Source organism: Poecilia formosa, unplaced genomic scaffold (assembly GCF_000485575.1).
Source record: "Poecilia formosa unplaced genomic scaffold, Poecilia_formosa-5.1.2 Scaffold240, whole genome shotgun sequence".
In the NCBI taxonomy this organism is placed as follows: domain Eukaryota; kingdom Metazoa; phylum Chordata; class Actinopteri; order Cyprinodontiformes; family Poeciliidae; genus Poecilia; species Poecilia formosa.
Genome location: NW_006800179.1, coordinates 711,992 through 726,080, shown reverse-complemented (window position 1 = coordinate 726,080; position 14,089 = coordinate 711,992). Strand labels below are relative to the sequence as shown.

The 14,089-nt window shown below is 44.6% G+C and overlaps 1 protein-coding gene across 2 annotated transcripts; it reads right to left on the bottom strand.

Annotated features, from left to right (window-relative positions):
- Positions 1-3,472: 3,472 nt before the first annotated feature.
- On the bottom strand, positions 3,473-13,778 carry LOC103150031 (origin recognition complex subunit 1-like). Of its 2 annotated transcripts, none has more exons than XM_007569456.2 (17): positions 13,495-13,778; positions 12,613-12,740; positions 12,358-12,530; positions 10,517-10,913; positions 10,190-10,445; positions 9,084-9,143; positions 8,653-8,739; positions 8,363-8,570; positions 8,183-8,289; positions 7,831-7,932; positions 7,133-7,304; positions 6,267-6,374; positions 5,325-5,474; positions 4,766-4,885; positions 4,537-4,691; positions 4,372-4,459; positions 3,473-3,807 (listed from the first exon to the last, which is right to left on the bottom strand). In XM_007569456.2, exons 1-17 carry the CDS (start codon positions 13,587-13,589, stop codon positions 3,613-3,615), a joined length of 2,601 nt encoding a protein of 866 aa, XP_007569518.1. In that variant the 5' UTR covers positions 13,590-13,778; the 3' UTR covers positions 3,473-3,612. The 2 variants fall into 2 exon arrangements, with proteins under 2 accessions (XP_007569518.1, XP_016535827.1); XM_016680341.1 differs by having other exon boundaries at positions 9,084-9,140.
- Positions 13,779-14,089: the final 311 nt, after the last annotated feature.

The following is a 14,089-nucleotide window of genomic DNA, read 5'->3' as shown; positions in this document are numbered from 1 at the left end:
AAAGCTGAAATGTGAAATGCTGTACAAATAAACTTGATTAAAAATATTTGATCAATGATCTGGGACAGAGGTCCTAGATCAAGTTGGGGGTCCTTCCTCCATCTCTCCATCAGTTTGGGGGCCCAGGCTGAAAAACCAAAACCAGAACTTTCTAGTATCAACTCCACCTGCCATGTTTGGATGAAGAAAAATGAGTAAAATCCCAAGAACAGCTTCCAGAAGGACAAAAACATATGTGCTGTTTTCAGTGGGTTGGATTATTTTAATGGTGTCTAACAGCTAATCCAGGATCCTACTGCCAGAAACCTACAGTAGGAGGTCTGGTGGTCATGCAGACCTTCCAGGTAATCAGAAATCTCCTTATTTTAATGTTTGGTTAATTCTCCTCCGCTCTGGAACTACGAGCCTAAAAAGGTGTTGCAAAAATGATTGGACTATTCAAATCTGGACTGAAATCTGGACTCAAACACTAAAAAAAAAAAAAGCTACTCGAGGATGGAAGAACAAAATGACGGGAGAATGGTAAGGAAAAAAAGAAGCTTATAAACAAACATGCTGCGTCGATGAGAAGTTTAAAAATCGCCCAATAGTGTCCGAAACATAAAGTGCAGGCAGTGGCAAATGTTGCTTTATTCATCATCATCATTTATCATTTATTCATCATCATTCATCCATTCATGCCTTCATTTAAATGCCCAATTCTTATTGGTTAGCTGTCATCACTGAGGCCTGGCCCCAAAAACAGCATTGGGTCTCTTTCTTGACAAGCAGCTCTACCAACCACTGAGTGGCGGATCCACTCCGGCCCCTGTGGTGCGTAACCAGAATAAAAGCACAAGGGAAGTGCGCGGAGCGGCGGCAGCGTCAAAACTGGGTGAGCGTTTTCAGGATTATTTATCTAACATTTTGTCTAAAATTATAGAAACCAGACGATCCCTTCCCCAGAGGGAGACGGTTTTCATGCCGTGTCTATCAGATCTAGTGTCGGTGAAAGTTATCTTTGTTGCTCCGAGTTCGCAGTGGAGGAATGAAGGTGGATGAAAACCCAGGTCCAGCTTCGGAGGCGGACACCCACCCGAAGCTGGGTGGGTGTCCGCCTCGGAGCCTGGCCGCTGGAAGAGCCTGGCCGCTGGAAGAGCCTGGCCGCTGGAAGAGCCTGGCCTCTGGAAGGGCCTGGTCAGTCTCCGATTGCGGATAAAATGCGGGATATCCGTGAAAATGTGAGGAAAACCGGCGCAGTGAGGGGCGGAAGGAGGCGTTAGGACGTGGAGTGTTTATCTTCATGTATGAAGTTAATTCAGACCAACGAGAGAGGAGTTCACACTTCCAACCCCGCGCCTTTCTGAGCCTCTTCCAACTTGGAAGAAGCTCAGAAACGGAGACCAGAGAGATTCCTGAAACAACCTGGAAGTGGGTGGAGCCATCATGACAAACCCACTTCACGTGTTGAACGTAAATAAAACAACATGGCGTTATTTTTAAAAAACCGGTGTGAGCGCACAGATCTGCAACAGTTTGGTAGAAACTAGTTACATTTATTCAGTTACATTTTAAAAAATGTACTTTTATGAGTATTTTTACTTTTACTTGTATAAAAAAAAGTTTTTGATGTTTGTTTGTATTTCATGCACTTTTTGATTTTATCATGTTTGTTTTTCTCCCAGTTCAGCTTCTCACTGTGGATAGAAGATCCAGAAATTTTACTCAAGTAAGGTTAACAATACTTTATATTAATGTTACTTATGAAAAGCTGAAAATTAAAGTGCAATAAAACTACTTTTAAAACAAAAATAATGAAGTAATTGTGAAAATGTAGCTTTGGTTATTTCGTAACCAAGATTTGGAGATAGATTTGAATGAAAACATAAATATTGTGGCATCTGAAGACTATTTTTTTGTCATATTTAATTTTTTTATATTAAACAACATATTTCCTTTTTGATGTGTGTTTAAACCTTCACTATTGCTGGAGTTAAAGCCTTATTGGCAGTAAAGTGCTGCTGATGTGAACGTTTGAACTTTTGTAAGTCTCAGATTTGTCAGGATTTTTTCGGCTCCTTGTGTTTCAGGATGGATCCTCTGAGATGCCTCCAGGCAGTGGGTTCAAAGGTCAGACAGGTGGATCAGCTGTACCGTGATGGAGCAGCTCAGGGGAACCTGTGGGAGACTCCAGGTGTGACTCCGCTCTGCTCCTCCGTCTCTCCTCCTCCTCCATCCGGATGTTTGGTCTGCTTCCAGGAAACGGCTTATGCTGTTTGCAACAACGTGACCTCTGACCTTATCATGGAGGGAGACGGCATAACGATACCGATCAGGGAGAGCGGTGAGATGAATTTACTAAACTTCAATCTGGGTTTAGAATTAGCCTGTAATTCTAATCCCAGATTACTAATCTGTTTGCAGGATGTCCCGTCTTCATGGAACCTGGTGAGTTTCTCAGCCTGATAAAAACACATTTCTGGTTATTTAACCATCAGATGTTGGTGTTGATTCAAGTCCAGGTGAAAAACTCCTGAACACAAACTCAACTGGTTTTCCTGCAGCGTCGTCCGAGGATCTCTGGTGGCTGATCTTCATTCCCTTCATCATCATCATCATCATCGGTGTTCTGGTTTACCGAAAGAGGAAAGGAATCTATAGGCCTAGCAGAAACGCAGGTTTGTGTCGTAATGAAGGATTATTCTGGTTTATTCCTCTGTAATGGGAGGTTGGTCACCATGACAACATATGTGCTAAAAACAGTTTGGCTAACTAGAAAGCACTAACGATAAAAATGAATTCACTAATGCTAAAATGATTTACCAGCATCAAGCAGAAGTTAATGCTAAAGCACTATGCCAACATATTTACCAAAAACTAAAACTTTACACCAACTTGGTATTAAGCAGAAGCTAATTAAACTATCAACATGTATTTAGAAGCTAATCTGCTTTAGCAATCTGGTAGTTAGTGGAAGCTAACGCCATGTGCTAAAAGTTTTCAGTTAGCAAAAATGGTAAACCTAAAATTAGCTTTGCTATTGGCGCATTAGCAGGTTTGTTCAGTCATGAAAGAATGTAGAAATTTAAACAGAAAATTATAAAAAGGTCTGGATCTTTGTTCCCAGCATTTAAAATGCATTTTTTCCATTTATTTGTGTTTTTAACGTTCCTGTTCACAGAGCGGAGGAACCCGACGCTGCTGCAGAGCGAAACCTGAAGCTTTACCTCCACACTCCATAACTGGATGTTTTTATTGGCTTAATAAATTAAACATTTTAAAATTTGTTTCTTGTTTAAATCCTGCTTTGTTTCCATCAAGTTCTTACAAAATTTAAAAAGGTTTCAGGAGAAAACATCGACTTTCAGCTAAATCATAAATCCAACAGAGGAAATCAAATGAAGGTAAAAATATTTTTATATTCTGCTTAAAACAATTAGACTCAGTTTAATTACAATAACAGGTTTGATCAATAAATAAGTCACACTAAAAGTTTTCTTTAAAGGTTTTTATTGCATAATTAAGACAGACAACATTAAAGTACTTTGAGAACAGAAAACATTTAAAACCAGGGAAGAACCACAGCTAAAACAGAAACGGCTTTAAGACAGAGCTTCCTCCTCCTCCTCTTCGTCAGTCAGCCTTCAGGGCAAAGAGCACGTCGTCCTGGCTCACGTTGAGCCAGAGCCTCTGCAGGACCCCCAGGCGGCTGGGCTCCAGCAGCAGCAGCCTGCAGGCTCCCAGGCGCCGACACACGGCCAGGCCCTCCGACACGCCGACGGGCTGCAGGCCCTCCACCCGACACAGAGCCTGGTGCTGCACCAGCACCTGGCAGACCGCGCGCAGGGAAAAGCCAGACAAGCTGAAGGTTAGCAACGCCTGGAACCGGCATCAATGCATAACGGTTTTATTATCATAAATATTTTAATCACGACTCGCTGCATGAGAGCATTTAAATGACATCAGTGGTTGATGAATGTGTGAAATTCCTCTCATGGTTTCACTCAGTGTGAGAGCCGCTTTCTGTGTCGGCCATCTTTCAGGTCAAAGATGGCCGACACAGAAGAGCAACAAAACTTCTGCGGTTTTGTTGCTGATGTTGCTCCTTTCTGCTCAGAGCAGAAAGAATAAAAACTTCCAGGCTGACGACTCCGAACACGGAGCCAAAAATACCGTGAGAATGTTTCATCTGATGATCAATAATTACCTAATAACTGATCGATTAATACATTTAGTCTGGATGGATGGATGAACAGACGGATTCAGAGTCGCTTACAGGCGATTTGATTCTTCTGAACAGTTCTAGGACTCGAGTCTCGGTGGGAACTGTTCTTTGTTCTAATTCTCTGCTCACTGGTCCGGCTCTGACCAATGTGTGACCTCTGACCTCACCTGCTGGAAGGTGGCCTCCTCCAGTCCCAGCCTCCTGAACTCTGCAATGACGGCTCGTAGGAACAGCTGCTCCTGCGTCGACGCACTCCTGGAAACAAACATGGCGGTCCGTCAGCGGGCCGCTCCTTGAAGCTCCGCCCACCGCCGTTCCGCCGTTCCGCTCACCTGATGGCGGCGACGTACGGCGAGGAGAACATCTCGTCCAGCGCCTGCATCACGTGGCTCATCCCCACCAGCCCCGCCGCCGAGCGCTCGCAGATCTCCGTCGCCCGCCGGCAGATGTCCAGGCACCTGCGGGCGTCGCCCGACAGCGCCGCCACCTGGTGGAGGAGAGCAGCGCTGAGCCGGCCGGTTCCCATGGAAACCAGAAGCAGGTCGGGGAGGGGAGGCTCACCTTCCTGGAGACGAGCTGCAGCGCGTCGTCCTCGAAGGCCTTCAGCTTGTTGAGGCGAGACGTGACGATCTGCTGCAGCTGCTTGAAGGAGTACGGCTGGAAGGACATCCGGGTCAGACCCTGGAGGTCAGAGGTCAGAGGTCAACCCACTCGACTACATCTGTTTGCAGCAATAATTTTGTTTGAGGAGCTTTTGCTTTGAAGAAATTATTTTATTAAAATCTTCCAAATGAGACGAAACGTTTTGCTGCACAAAAATTTGACACCATTTTTATTTGAAGGTCAAGCTGATGAAACTTACACTGACCTAAAAATATCATCCAAAAATAATAAACTGTCTTTGTTCCATTCTTGCACTGAGCTTGAGGGCCACATTAATTCATTTACAGGGCCAGAAGTGGCCCCCGACCCACCCTTTGGGCACCGCTGCAGTAAACTAAGCTGGAAGTCTCAGGAAACATAAAATCGGTGAAGTAATCTTTACGTTAAGGTTCTGGTTCTCCAGACACCAGAGTTCCTCCTGGTGTCATCATGACCTTTGACCTCAGTGTTTGCTCACCAGCCTGCTGGCCACGCGGTTGATGAGGATCCGCTCCGGCAGGTCCATGGTGTTGGCGATGGCCAGCACCACCAGGCGGGCGTGGCGCCGCGTCGGCCAGTCGAACAGGTTGTACATCACGTTCTGCTTCCTGGTCCACAGCAGGTCCAGCTGCACAGACGGACAGACGGGTCGCCGTGGCAACGGGCCGGCCAATCAACGCTTTATGGTAGAGACGGCTTAGGAAAGCTGCTGCCATGAACAAACTGTCAGTTTGAATAAAATTCAGAACGTTTTCATCTCCGACTGAAATTTTGTTTTTGTTCTTTTTACTTGTTGCTTTAATGATGAGTAGGCCGACTGATGAAGAGGAGGAAGAGGAGGAAGCTCAGTTTAAAGACATTATTCTGAATAAACAAACAACAGAACTCTAAGAACTGCTTTGTAGGACCGCTGTGACCTCTGCAGGGGCGGCGACCCCCATGTTGAAGACCCGTTTTAATCTTCGGTCTGGACTCTGATTGGTCAAACCCAAACCTGCCGGGGTATGAATACTTTTGGATGAACCACAGCGAACCATCAGGGTTTTTTATTTCTGCAGACGAACAGAAACGCTTCCTGGTTCTGTGGTGAGCCCACATCACCATCCCTCCACCGCCGTGCTGCACAGCTAAAACCAGTTTCCGACAGGTTTGAACCTGGACTTTGTTATGGAACCCCCCCCACAGAGACCACCGGGTTTTTATTCAGGGCGGCGTTTCGCTGAGTTCATCTCTGGAACCACAAACCAACAAATCTGAGGGGCAGGAAATGAGGTCACGCTTCGGAGAACAAGCAGAAGATTCTGGCTGCTATTTTTAACTTTTAAATCTGCTGATTATTTTATTCAGAACCAAGACAGTTCGACTTTTTTAAAATCAAATCTGAACTGATGAGGATTAAATGACGACGCTGCTTGCCCACCTCGTCCACCAGCAGCACGGTCGTTTCCTTCCTCGACGCCGGATTGCTGAACCTTTTCTCCAGCAGCGCGGCGGCGTGGTCAGCCGTGGCTTTCTGACCCGTCAGCTTCTGCAGAGAAACAGAAACGTTTTGTTTACCCGATAAATCTGATTTATCGGGTTTTAATGTGCCGAGTCATCAGATTAATGATCAGTAACAGGATGTTTGTTTGAAAAAAACCAGAAAAAAAGAGGAAGGAAACAGTGTGATAGTAGAAGGTGCACCATTAAGAAGGATAACAGAATATCCTGGGATACTGTTGGGCTTCATGTACTTTAAAAACTGCAGCTCAAATATTCATGGAAGGTTAAGTGGAAGGAAAAAGTGTGAAAATGTGCATCATTAACAGAGATAATAATATACAATCTGACATTTTCTAGAATATTATTGAAGGTCATCTACCTGAAAACATGCAGATTAAAAATTGTATTTATAGAAAGTTGAGTGGAAGGAAAAGTTGTGGTAGAAAAAGACAAACAAAATACATTTCTGTTAGTTTTAATTAATAAAATTTTTTAAATCTAATTTTCTTAGATATTAAGTTTTAGGTTTTTATTTTCAGAATCATCAAAATAACAAGACAAAGGCTTGAAATATTTGATGATATTCACCAGATCAGATTTGGTAATAAATTAAGAAACTAAAACTAATAAGAAAAAGGAAGCGGCTCTTTAAAGGAACAAATTTTTAGAACTAAACCAATGAAAAAATAAAAATGTGGGTCCTTTAATTCCCAAACTGAAATGGAAACATGACCCGGTCAGTCAGAGGTCAGGCTGGTAGTTAGGCGGGTCAGTGAGCCTATTGGTCGGTTTTCAGCCAATCACCTGCAGGATCTGGGCGTAGGCCTGGTGGGGGTCGGTCATCTTCATCCCGTTGATCTGGATGAAGACGAACGGCGGGATCTCGTCCTGCTCAGCGGCGTGCTGCAGGCAGCGCATCACTTCCTGCACCGTGGCCGTCTTCCCCGTCCCCGGCACGCCGGACACGTACATGCACCTGAGGAAGAGCAGGGGTCAGTCTGAGGGCTCCCCCTGGTGACAGATCGAGGAACTGCAGCAACTCAAACAGGATGTTTCTGGTTCGGCTTTGGCTCCAACAACAAATTATTAAAAACAAGAAAAACCTAAAAATATTAAGATATTAGAATAGTTACAAAGAGACGTCCAGGTTGTTGACTATTAGGAGCAGCATAAGACATAAATATTTCATATTATTATAAGAATAAAGTCACAATATTAGCAGCACGAAGCTATGAGGAGAAGAAAGTCATGTAAATATAAAAAAGTCTAAATTTGTAGATTCAGCTGTTTGAACAAATAAAAAGTTCTGGTTCTGATAATTAGATGCTGATGTTAAAGCAAAGCATGACGTCACAAGATGCTCCACGTTCCTCAGTTTTCGTGGAGGAGTTCGTAACACTGCCACTTTATTCTCCTCATTTAAAACAGATCTTTTCTCCAGGCTGAGTTCCAGGAACCTCAGAACCGAAGGGCTGAATGTTTTGGGTCAGAACCGTCCTCACCCTCCGGTTCCGTCCAGGACCTTGCTCTCCACGAAGCTGTAGATGTCCTGGAACTCCTGCTCCCTGCAGGGCAGCGACTCCGGCACGGCCGACACGTGGAGCCTGAAGGGAGCAGAGAAGAAACAGCTGCAGGACGGATCCGGTCGGGTCGCCTGGCCCGAAGCCGGGAACTTTGTTACATTAAGCTCCAACTGAACCAGAACCGGACTCTAAAAACCAGGAGAGACCGTTCCGTCTGTTGATTGGTCAGATGAGTCTGGGGGCGGGACAACCAGATGGAAATACAGGAAGTAGTTCTCACCTGGCTCTGGTTCTGACCCAGTTCTGGTTCTGACCCAGTTCTGGTTCTCACCTGGCTCTGGCCTCCTCCAGGATGTTGCCGGGGCGACGGGCCGGCTGGGCCCGGTTCGGGATGCTGGGCGTGGCGTGGCGGTGCCTCCGCGGTGTGATTGGACCGGCCTGCAGAACCAGAACCGAGGAGCTCAGAACCATAGAAACCGCTGTCAGGCGTCGTCGCCATGGCGACACTCACCTTCCTAGGCGTCTTCCTCGGCGTTCGGGTTTTCTGCTTCGTATGAGAGGAAGAGGAGCGGCGGCTCTTCTTCGCCGCCAACTCTTCATCCTCATCACCTTCATCATCATCCTCCTCTTCGTCGCTGCTCTGCAGCTCCTTCCTGGAGGGAACAAACTCCTCCTCTTCCTCGTCTTCATCAGAGCTCAGCCGGCCGTCCAGAAGGTTCCTGAAGGAGAAACATCAGAACCGCTAGAGATCGGACCCACGGATCGGAGGGAGGTTCTGGTTCTGGTCGGGTCGGCGCTCACAGCTGCTTCCTGATCCGAGACGACACCTTCAGAGCCGACTTCCTCCTGGACACCCTGAGGGCGCCGTTCTCCTCCTCCTCCTCGTCTCTGAGGGACACGTCGACCCGACGGGTCAGAGGTCAGGCAGCAAACAGAACCGGGTCCAAACAGAACCGGATCCAAACAAAACCGGGTTCAAAAACTTATATCAGAACTCATTTCACCCTGTGAAATGAGTTTAACTGGTAAAATTTAACTGGTTTAAATTAAATGTTCATTTTTATTCCTTTTCATAACTGAATACTTTTAAAATATAATATAAATATATTTTAATCAAATGGGCCAATATGTCATCCAGGTGGTTCATTTATTTTACTTTGGATAGGCCGTTTAGGCTGATTCACCAGGAAAATGTTTTTTACTGATTGAAACTGAAAAGTAAAAATACTCACAGAACCTCCAGAACCGGTTCCGTCCCAGTCTGGATCTCCTTCCTCCTGCTGCTGGTTCTGCTGGGAACACAGAGAAGGTCAAAGGTCGTCTCTGGTTCTGAGGTCCAGAATCACCACGACCCCTCAGTGACCCAGGACTCAAACTCCCAGCAGCCCCTGCTTCAGAGCTGAAGTTTTCCACCGTCACCAGGTGACCTAAACGCAACACGACGATGCGTTCAGTGACTCACGTCTCCCTGCAGGTGGCGTGGTTTCTCCCTGGAGCGACCAGCTGGGGACTGAGAGGAACCAGCTGGTTCTGAACTGGTTCTGACAAACTGGAAACATCTCCAGTCCATTTAATAACCGTTTGGTTTCTGAGGATTTAATTTTCATGTTTCCGTAAATCAGAGCGATGTCAGAAAGTTGAGGGCGGCCATTTTGTTGAAGAAGTTTGTTTTAAAACTTTCATTTTTTTGGACTTTGAATTCAGGTTTTTATTTTTTCAGTTATGAGAATGAAGTCAAAGCATTTCAACGTTAAGATTTTATTTTATGAGTATTTCAACACAAAAAATAAAAACTAAATGTTGATCATCTTAAGTTTCATTCTGATACAAGTTTTAGAAATAAAACGTATCTTTTATTAAATCCTCATCAAATTGTCCTCAGCAGTGAACAAACTGAGCTTCACATCACATCCTGACAAACTTTATTCCTTATAGTTGTGAAACGTTAATTTCTGGAAAAATCTCACGTTTTTCTGCTAATATTCTGAATTTATTCTTGTAGTTAAATAAAAATTCAGGCCTTAATAATAAAATCATTAAACTCAAAGAAACTTTCTGTCGTTTGTAATTTATGTTTTTTAGAAAGAAAAGTGAGAAAATCACAGGATGTGGAACAAAAAACCTGATATTTTATTTTTATGCCTCATGGCTCTGACCCTAATCTAAACCGTTTCTTCGTTACCATGGTGACGGCTGAGCCCGGCGAAACGTCGCTGCAGGTTTTTCTGCTTCTTTTAGGTTTTTCTGCGTTGTTTGTTGCAAAATTTAACAAATTTCACTGGAAATCATTAAAATGAGAATTTCCTCGTCTGGTTTGTGTAGCTGGTTGACCTCTGACCTGCTGGGGTCGTCTCCGGCCGGCGGACTGTCCATCTCGCTCTGGGACTCCCGGCGGCGGGCGGAGCGTGGCGTCAGGGGGACGTCGTCACGGCGACCGGGTTTCCTGTTGGTCCTGCGGAGGGGGGTGAGGCTGTGGGTGATGCGGGGGGGGAGGGAGAGGGACGCCGCCATGGCAGACCGCGCCCCCGCCTCTAGCTCCGCCTCTAGCAGCTGCTGCAGGACGTCGTCTCTGAGCGCCGCCGGCTCGTCCGGACCTGAGGACACAGAGAGCTGCGATTGGCCGGTTTCACTTCCTGGTTGATGAAGACAAGCAATGAAGACTCACTGCTGAGCTGCAGCTTCTTGCGGACGCCGGGCGTCCTCTGGGTGGCGCTGCGCCGCTTGGCGCTGAGGCATTTGGAGGCCGACAGTTTGGTGAGGGAGTGCAGCGACTCGGCCTCGGCGCCGGGCTTCCTGCTGCTCGCTGGCGTTGCCGTGGCGCCACGCATCACGGCGGGGTCCGGGGCGGGGAGGCCGCGGGGGGCAGGGCCCCTGGGGCCCGGGGCCGCCGCGGGGGGCGAGCGGGGCGGGGAGAGAGGGATGGAGGGGTGGGAGGGACGGGGAGCGTCCAGCAGAGACGGGTCGACGGGTCGGAAGGTTCTGGAATCCCAGGACAGTTTGACGTAGAAAGTGTCTCCGTCCTCAGAGACGGGAAACGGAGCGGCGACATCCAGGTGCCTCACCTGCAGGGGGAGGGGCTTCAGAGGTCAAAAGGTCAACAACCAGATGACAGACAGGAGCAGAGAAAGGATTTAAAACGACCGAAAATATAAAAATGATGAAAATAAAAATAACCTGATAGAGTCAAAGACTGGAGAGAAGAATGGAAAATTATTAAAACTATGCAAAATAATACAAATTATTATTATGTATTATTTATATTTATTAACTACATTATTTATTAGATAAATATATATATTATTAATACTTAAATTATTATTAATAGGAACAAATATAAATAGGAGATAAGAATTATAGAACTAACAAAATAGGAATAAATACATGTAATTAAAATAAGAATTATGTAAATAATACAAATAATAAATACAAAGAATTAAATAATAGGAGAATGAAAAAGATTTAAAATACCAAAGAAATAAAAAATGCACCAACTCTCATTAAATGTTTTTGTATAAAACTTTGAGCACATTTTTATCTAAGAAAACTATTTTTATATTTGTCATGGAAGAAATTTCTTTAACAAGAGTCTGGATGGGAAGAAATAAGAAATGTATTAAAACCTTGCAAGGCGAGAACAGAAGCACAGACTGACCCTCCGTCTGTCGGTCTGCTCTGACTAACGGAGGGTCAGAGAGGAGAGGCTTGATTGGACAATAGGTGTGAATCCCTGATTGTTGGGTATCAGGGATTCTGTGGAGCCCAACACTGACAGTCTGGCATCTGACTAAAGTTAAGGTCAGGAGGCTGGTCTCAGATCAGATCTACGTATGAACGGCCCGTCTGTGTGACAGCAGCTCGACCAATCTCATGATAAGATCACGCAGAAACAATCTAAAGCAGAAGAGGGGTGAGATTTTCCATTACATGTTCTATTTGCGACGGAAAATGATAAAATATTTAACAAAATAAAACAATAAAATGTGAAGCTTCAGAATCAGAAAAAACGTTTTTAATGAAAATAAGAAAAATAAAACATACAGTCAGTTTGGTTTAACATAACCAACTACTCATTTAAACATCTTTAAACAAAAAACTTGACTTTTTTTAAGTAACAATTTATCTGATTCTTCAGACATATTTTATCCATTTGTTTAATATTTGATTTTTAAAATTTGCTCTCAAATTGATGAATATATTTTGTAAATATGTTGGTAATAAGAGTTGAGTATTTTAAACATAACTTGCAGAATATAATCATCCACCAACTATTGAAATATCATTAATTTGAAGTTGAAGAATTGATTTATTGGATCTCTGTAGTTTTTCCTCTAATTATTTTTATGTTTGCACATATTTCCTGTTTTGTGTTTTAACTGTATCTTTACGTTTAGTTGATTATGTTAAAGTAAATTTACATTTGAGAGAAAAGTTGATTATTTTTTCATTCAAACGTTTAGTTAAAGCCAACATGTGTATTTTAGAGTGTAGCTGAACAGCGTTGGTCACCTGAACGGGTCGGAGGACGGACTCGGCGTTGACCTCGTCCTCACAGCTGCGACCTTCGTAGAGGAAGACTTCCTGTGGGTGAGGGACTCTGCCCAGCAGCTGCAGTTTGCTCGGCGGCACTTCGGACACCCGGACGAACCACTGGACCACGGCCTTCTTCTGCACGCCGCTCTCTGGAACGGCAGCAGGTCAAAGGTCAGCTCGCTCTGACCCAGAGTCAGCTGGTTTAGTTTAAATCTGGTTCCTGGAACCGACCGTCTGCGAACAGCCGCAGAACTCTGGCGACGTACGGGTTGTTGTCATCATCGCCCTCAATCAGGATGTGCTGCCCGGCGCTGATGACGGTGGTCTGAGGGAGACCCTCCACCCTGATGGAGAGGGAGCTGGAGACGAAAAGGAAAACAGAAAAAAACAAAGGTTACACTGATAAAAATTATTTATAGTTGGTCAATATTATGGCCTGAAGAAGTTAGCTGTTTACACAGTGCTGCATTCAGATATATTCATGGAAAATTAAGTGGAAGGAAAAAAGAAAACAGGAAATAAATTAAAATAAATGTTGCGTTTCATTTAGAAAATCAAGGCCTCGTAGCCTCGAAGTGGAGAGGCTGAGAACCTAAAGCTGTCTGAGGTCCAGTTTGATGTTTCAGGAGAACCGAGTCATCGGCTGCTGTTTGGGTCCAACAGGTTGGATCAAGTCTGAACTCAGTGGATCCATCTGTAAGGAGATCTGCTTTCATTTTCCATCAGGACTTGACTCATAAATGTTGCCTTCATAATACTCAAGGCAGCAGTTATCCTTCCACACAACTTTCCAGCAGTATATTTGGACACAGCTTCCTGAAGAGTTTCTTTGGAGGCCTCCATTCCCTGTGACGAGGCTCAGTAACTGTCTAATAATCTTAATTTTTCTGTCTCATGTAATATTTAGCCATAATCACTGAAATTATTGAAATGCATGTATAGTTAATAAGCATAAAGTAAATAGTTGACATTAACAACTGAAATAAATCAACTTTTCATGGCATCTTAATCTCCTAAAAAGATGCAAAGATGTATTTTGTTGCTACCAGGTGATAAAATCGCCCAGAAGTCAGATAAAAGCGGTTATTAAACGCGTTGCTCGGTTCTTCTCACCCATATTCAGAAGTTTTTAGCTTTCTGTTGAAGCCGATTGGAGCTCCGCGCCATTCATAGATCCGTTTGACTCTCAGCCTGGTGAAGTACTTCATCCTGTCGGTCCTGCTGGCGGCTCGGAACCGGAGCGGGAAGATTAAAACCGTCCTTCTGCTCGGTCCGGGAGGAAACCTGGACTCTCCCTGTACTTTTATTAAAAACCAGCTTCAGTTAGAGGCTCGGGGGAAGTGAGGTGAAACGTAACAGAAGTTCGCGGGAAAATATTCCAGCCACTCAGTTTTAAACAGCGCCCCTACCGGAGAACGCATGCATCTACTCCCATAGTGCAGCGGCTTTGGCGGAGGAGTCACGTGATCATTCTGTGTTCCGAACACCTAAATGTTCAAGGGAATCCCTCCGCTACTGATAGGTTTCTATTTGTTCTCTCTAATAGTACACCTTCATTTACTAATTGCATTTTGTGTTTATTTGCTTTTGACTATTTAAATTGGTTTGATGTTAATGCAAAAAACAGGAAATAAGGAAAGGTGCAAACACGTTTATACACTATTCAAGTGAAAAGACAAAGTTATTTATGCTGATAGATATTTCATAC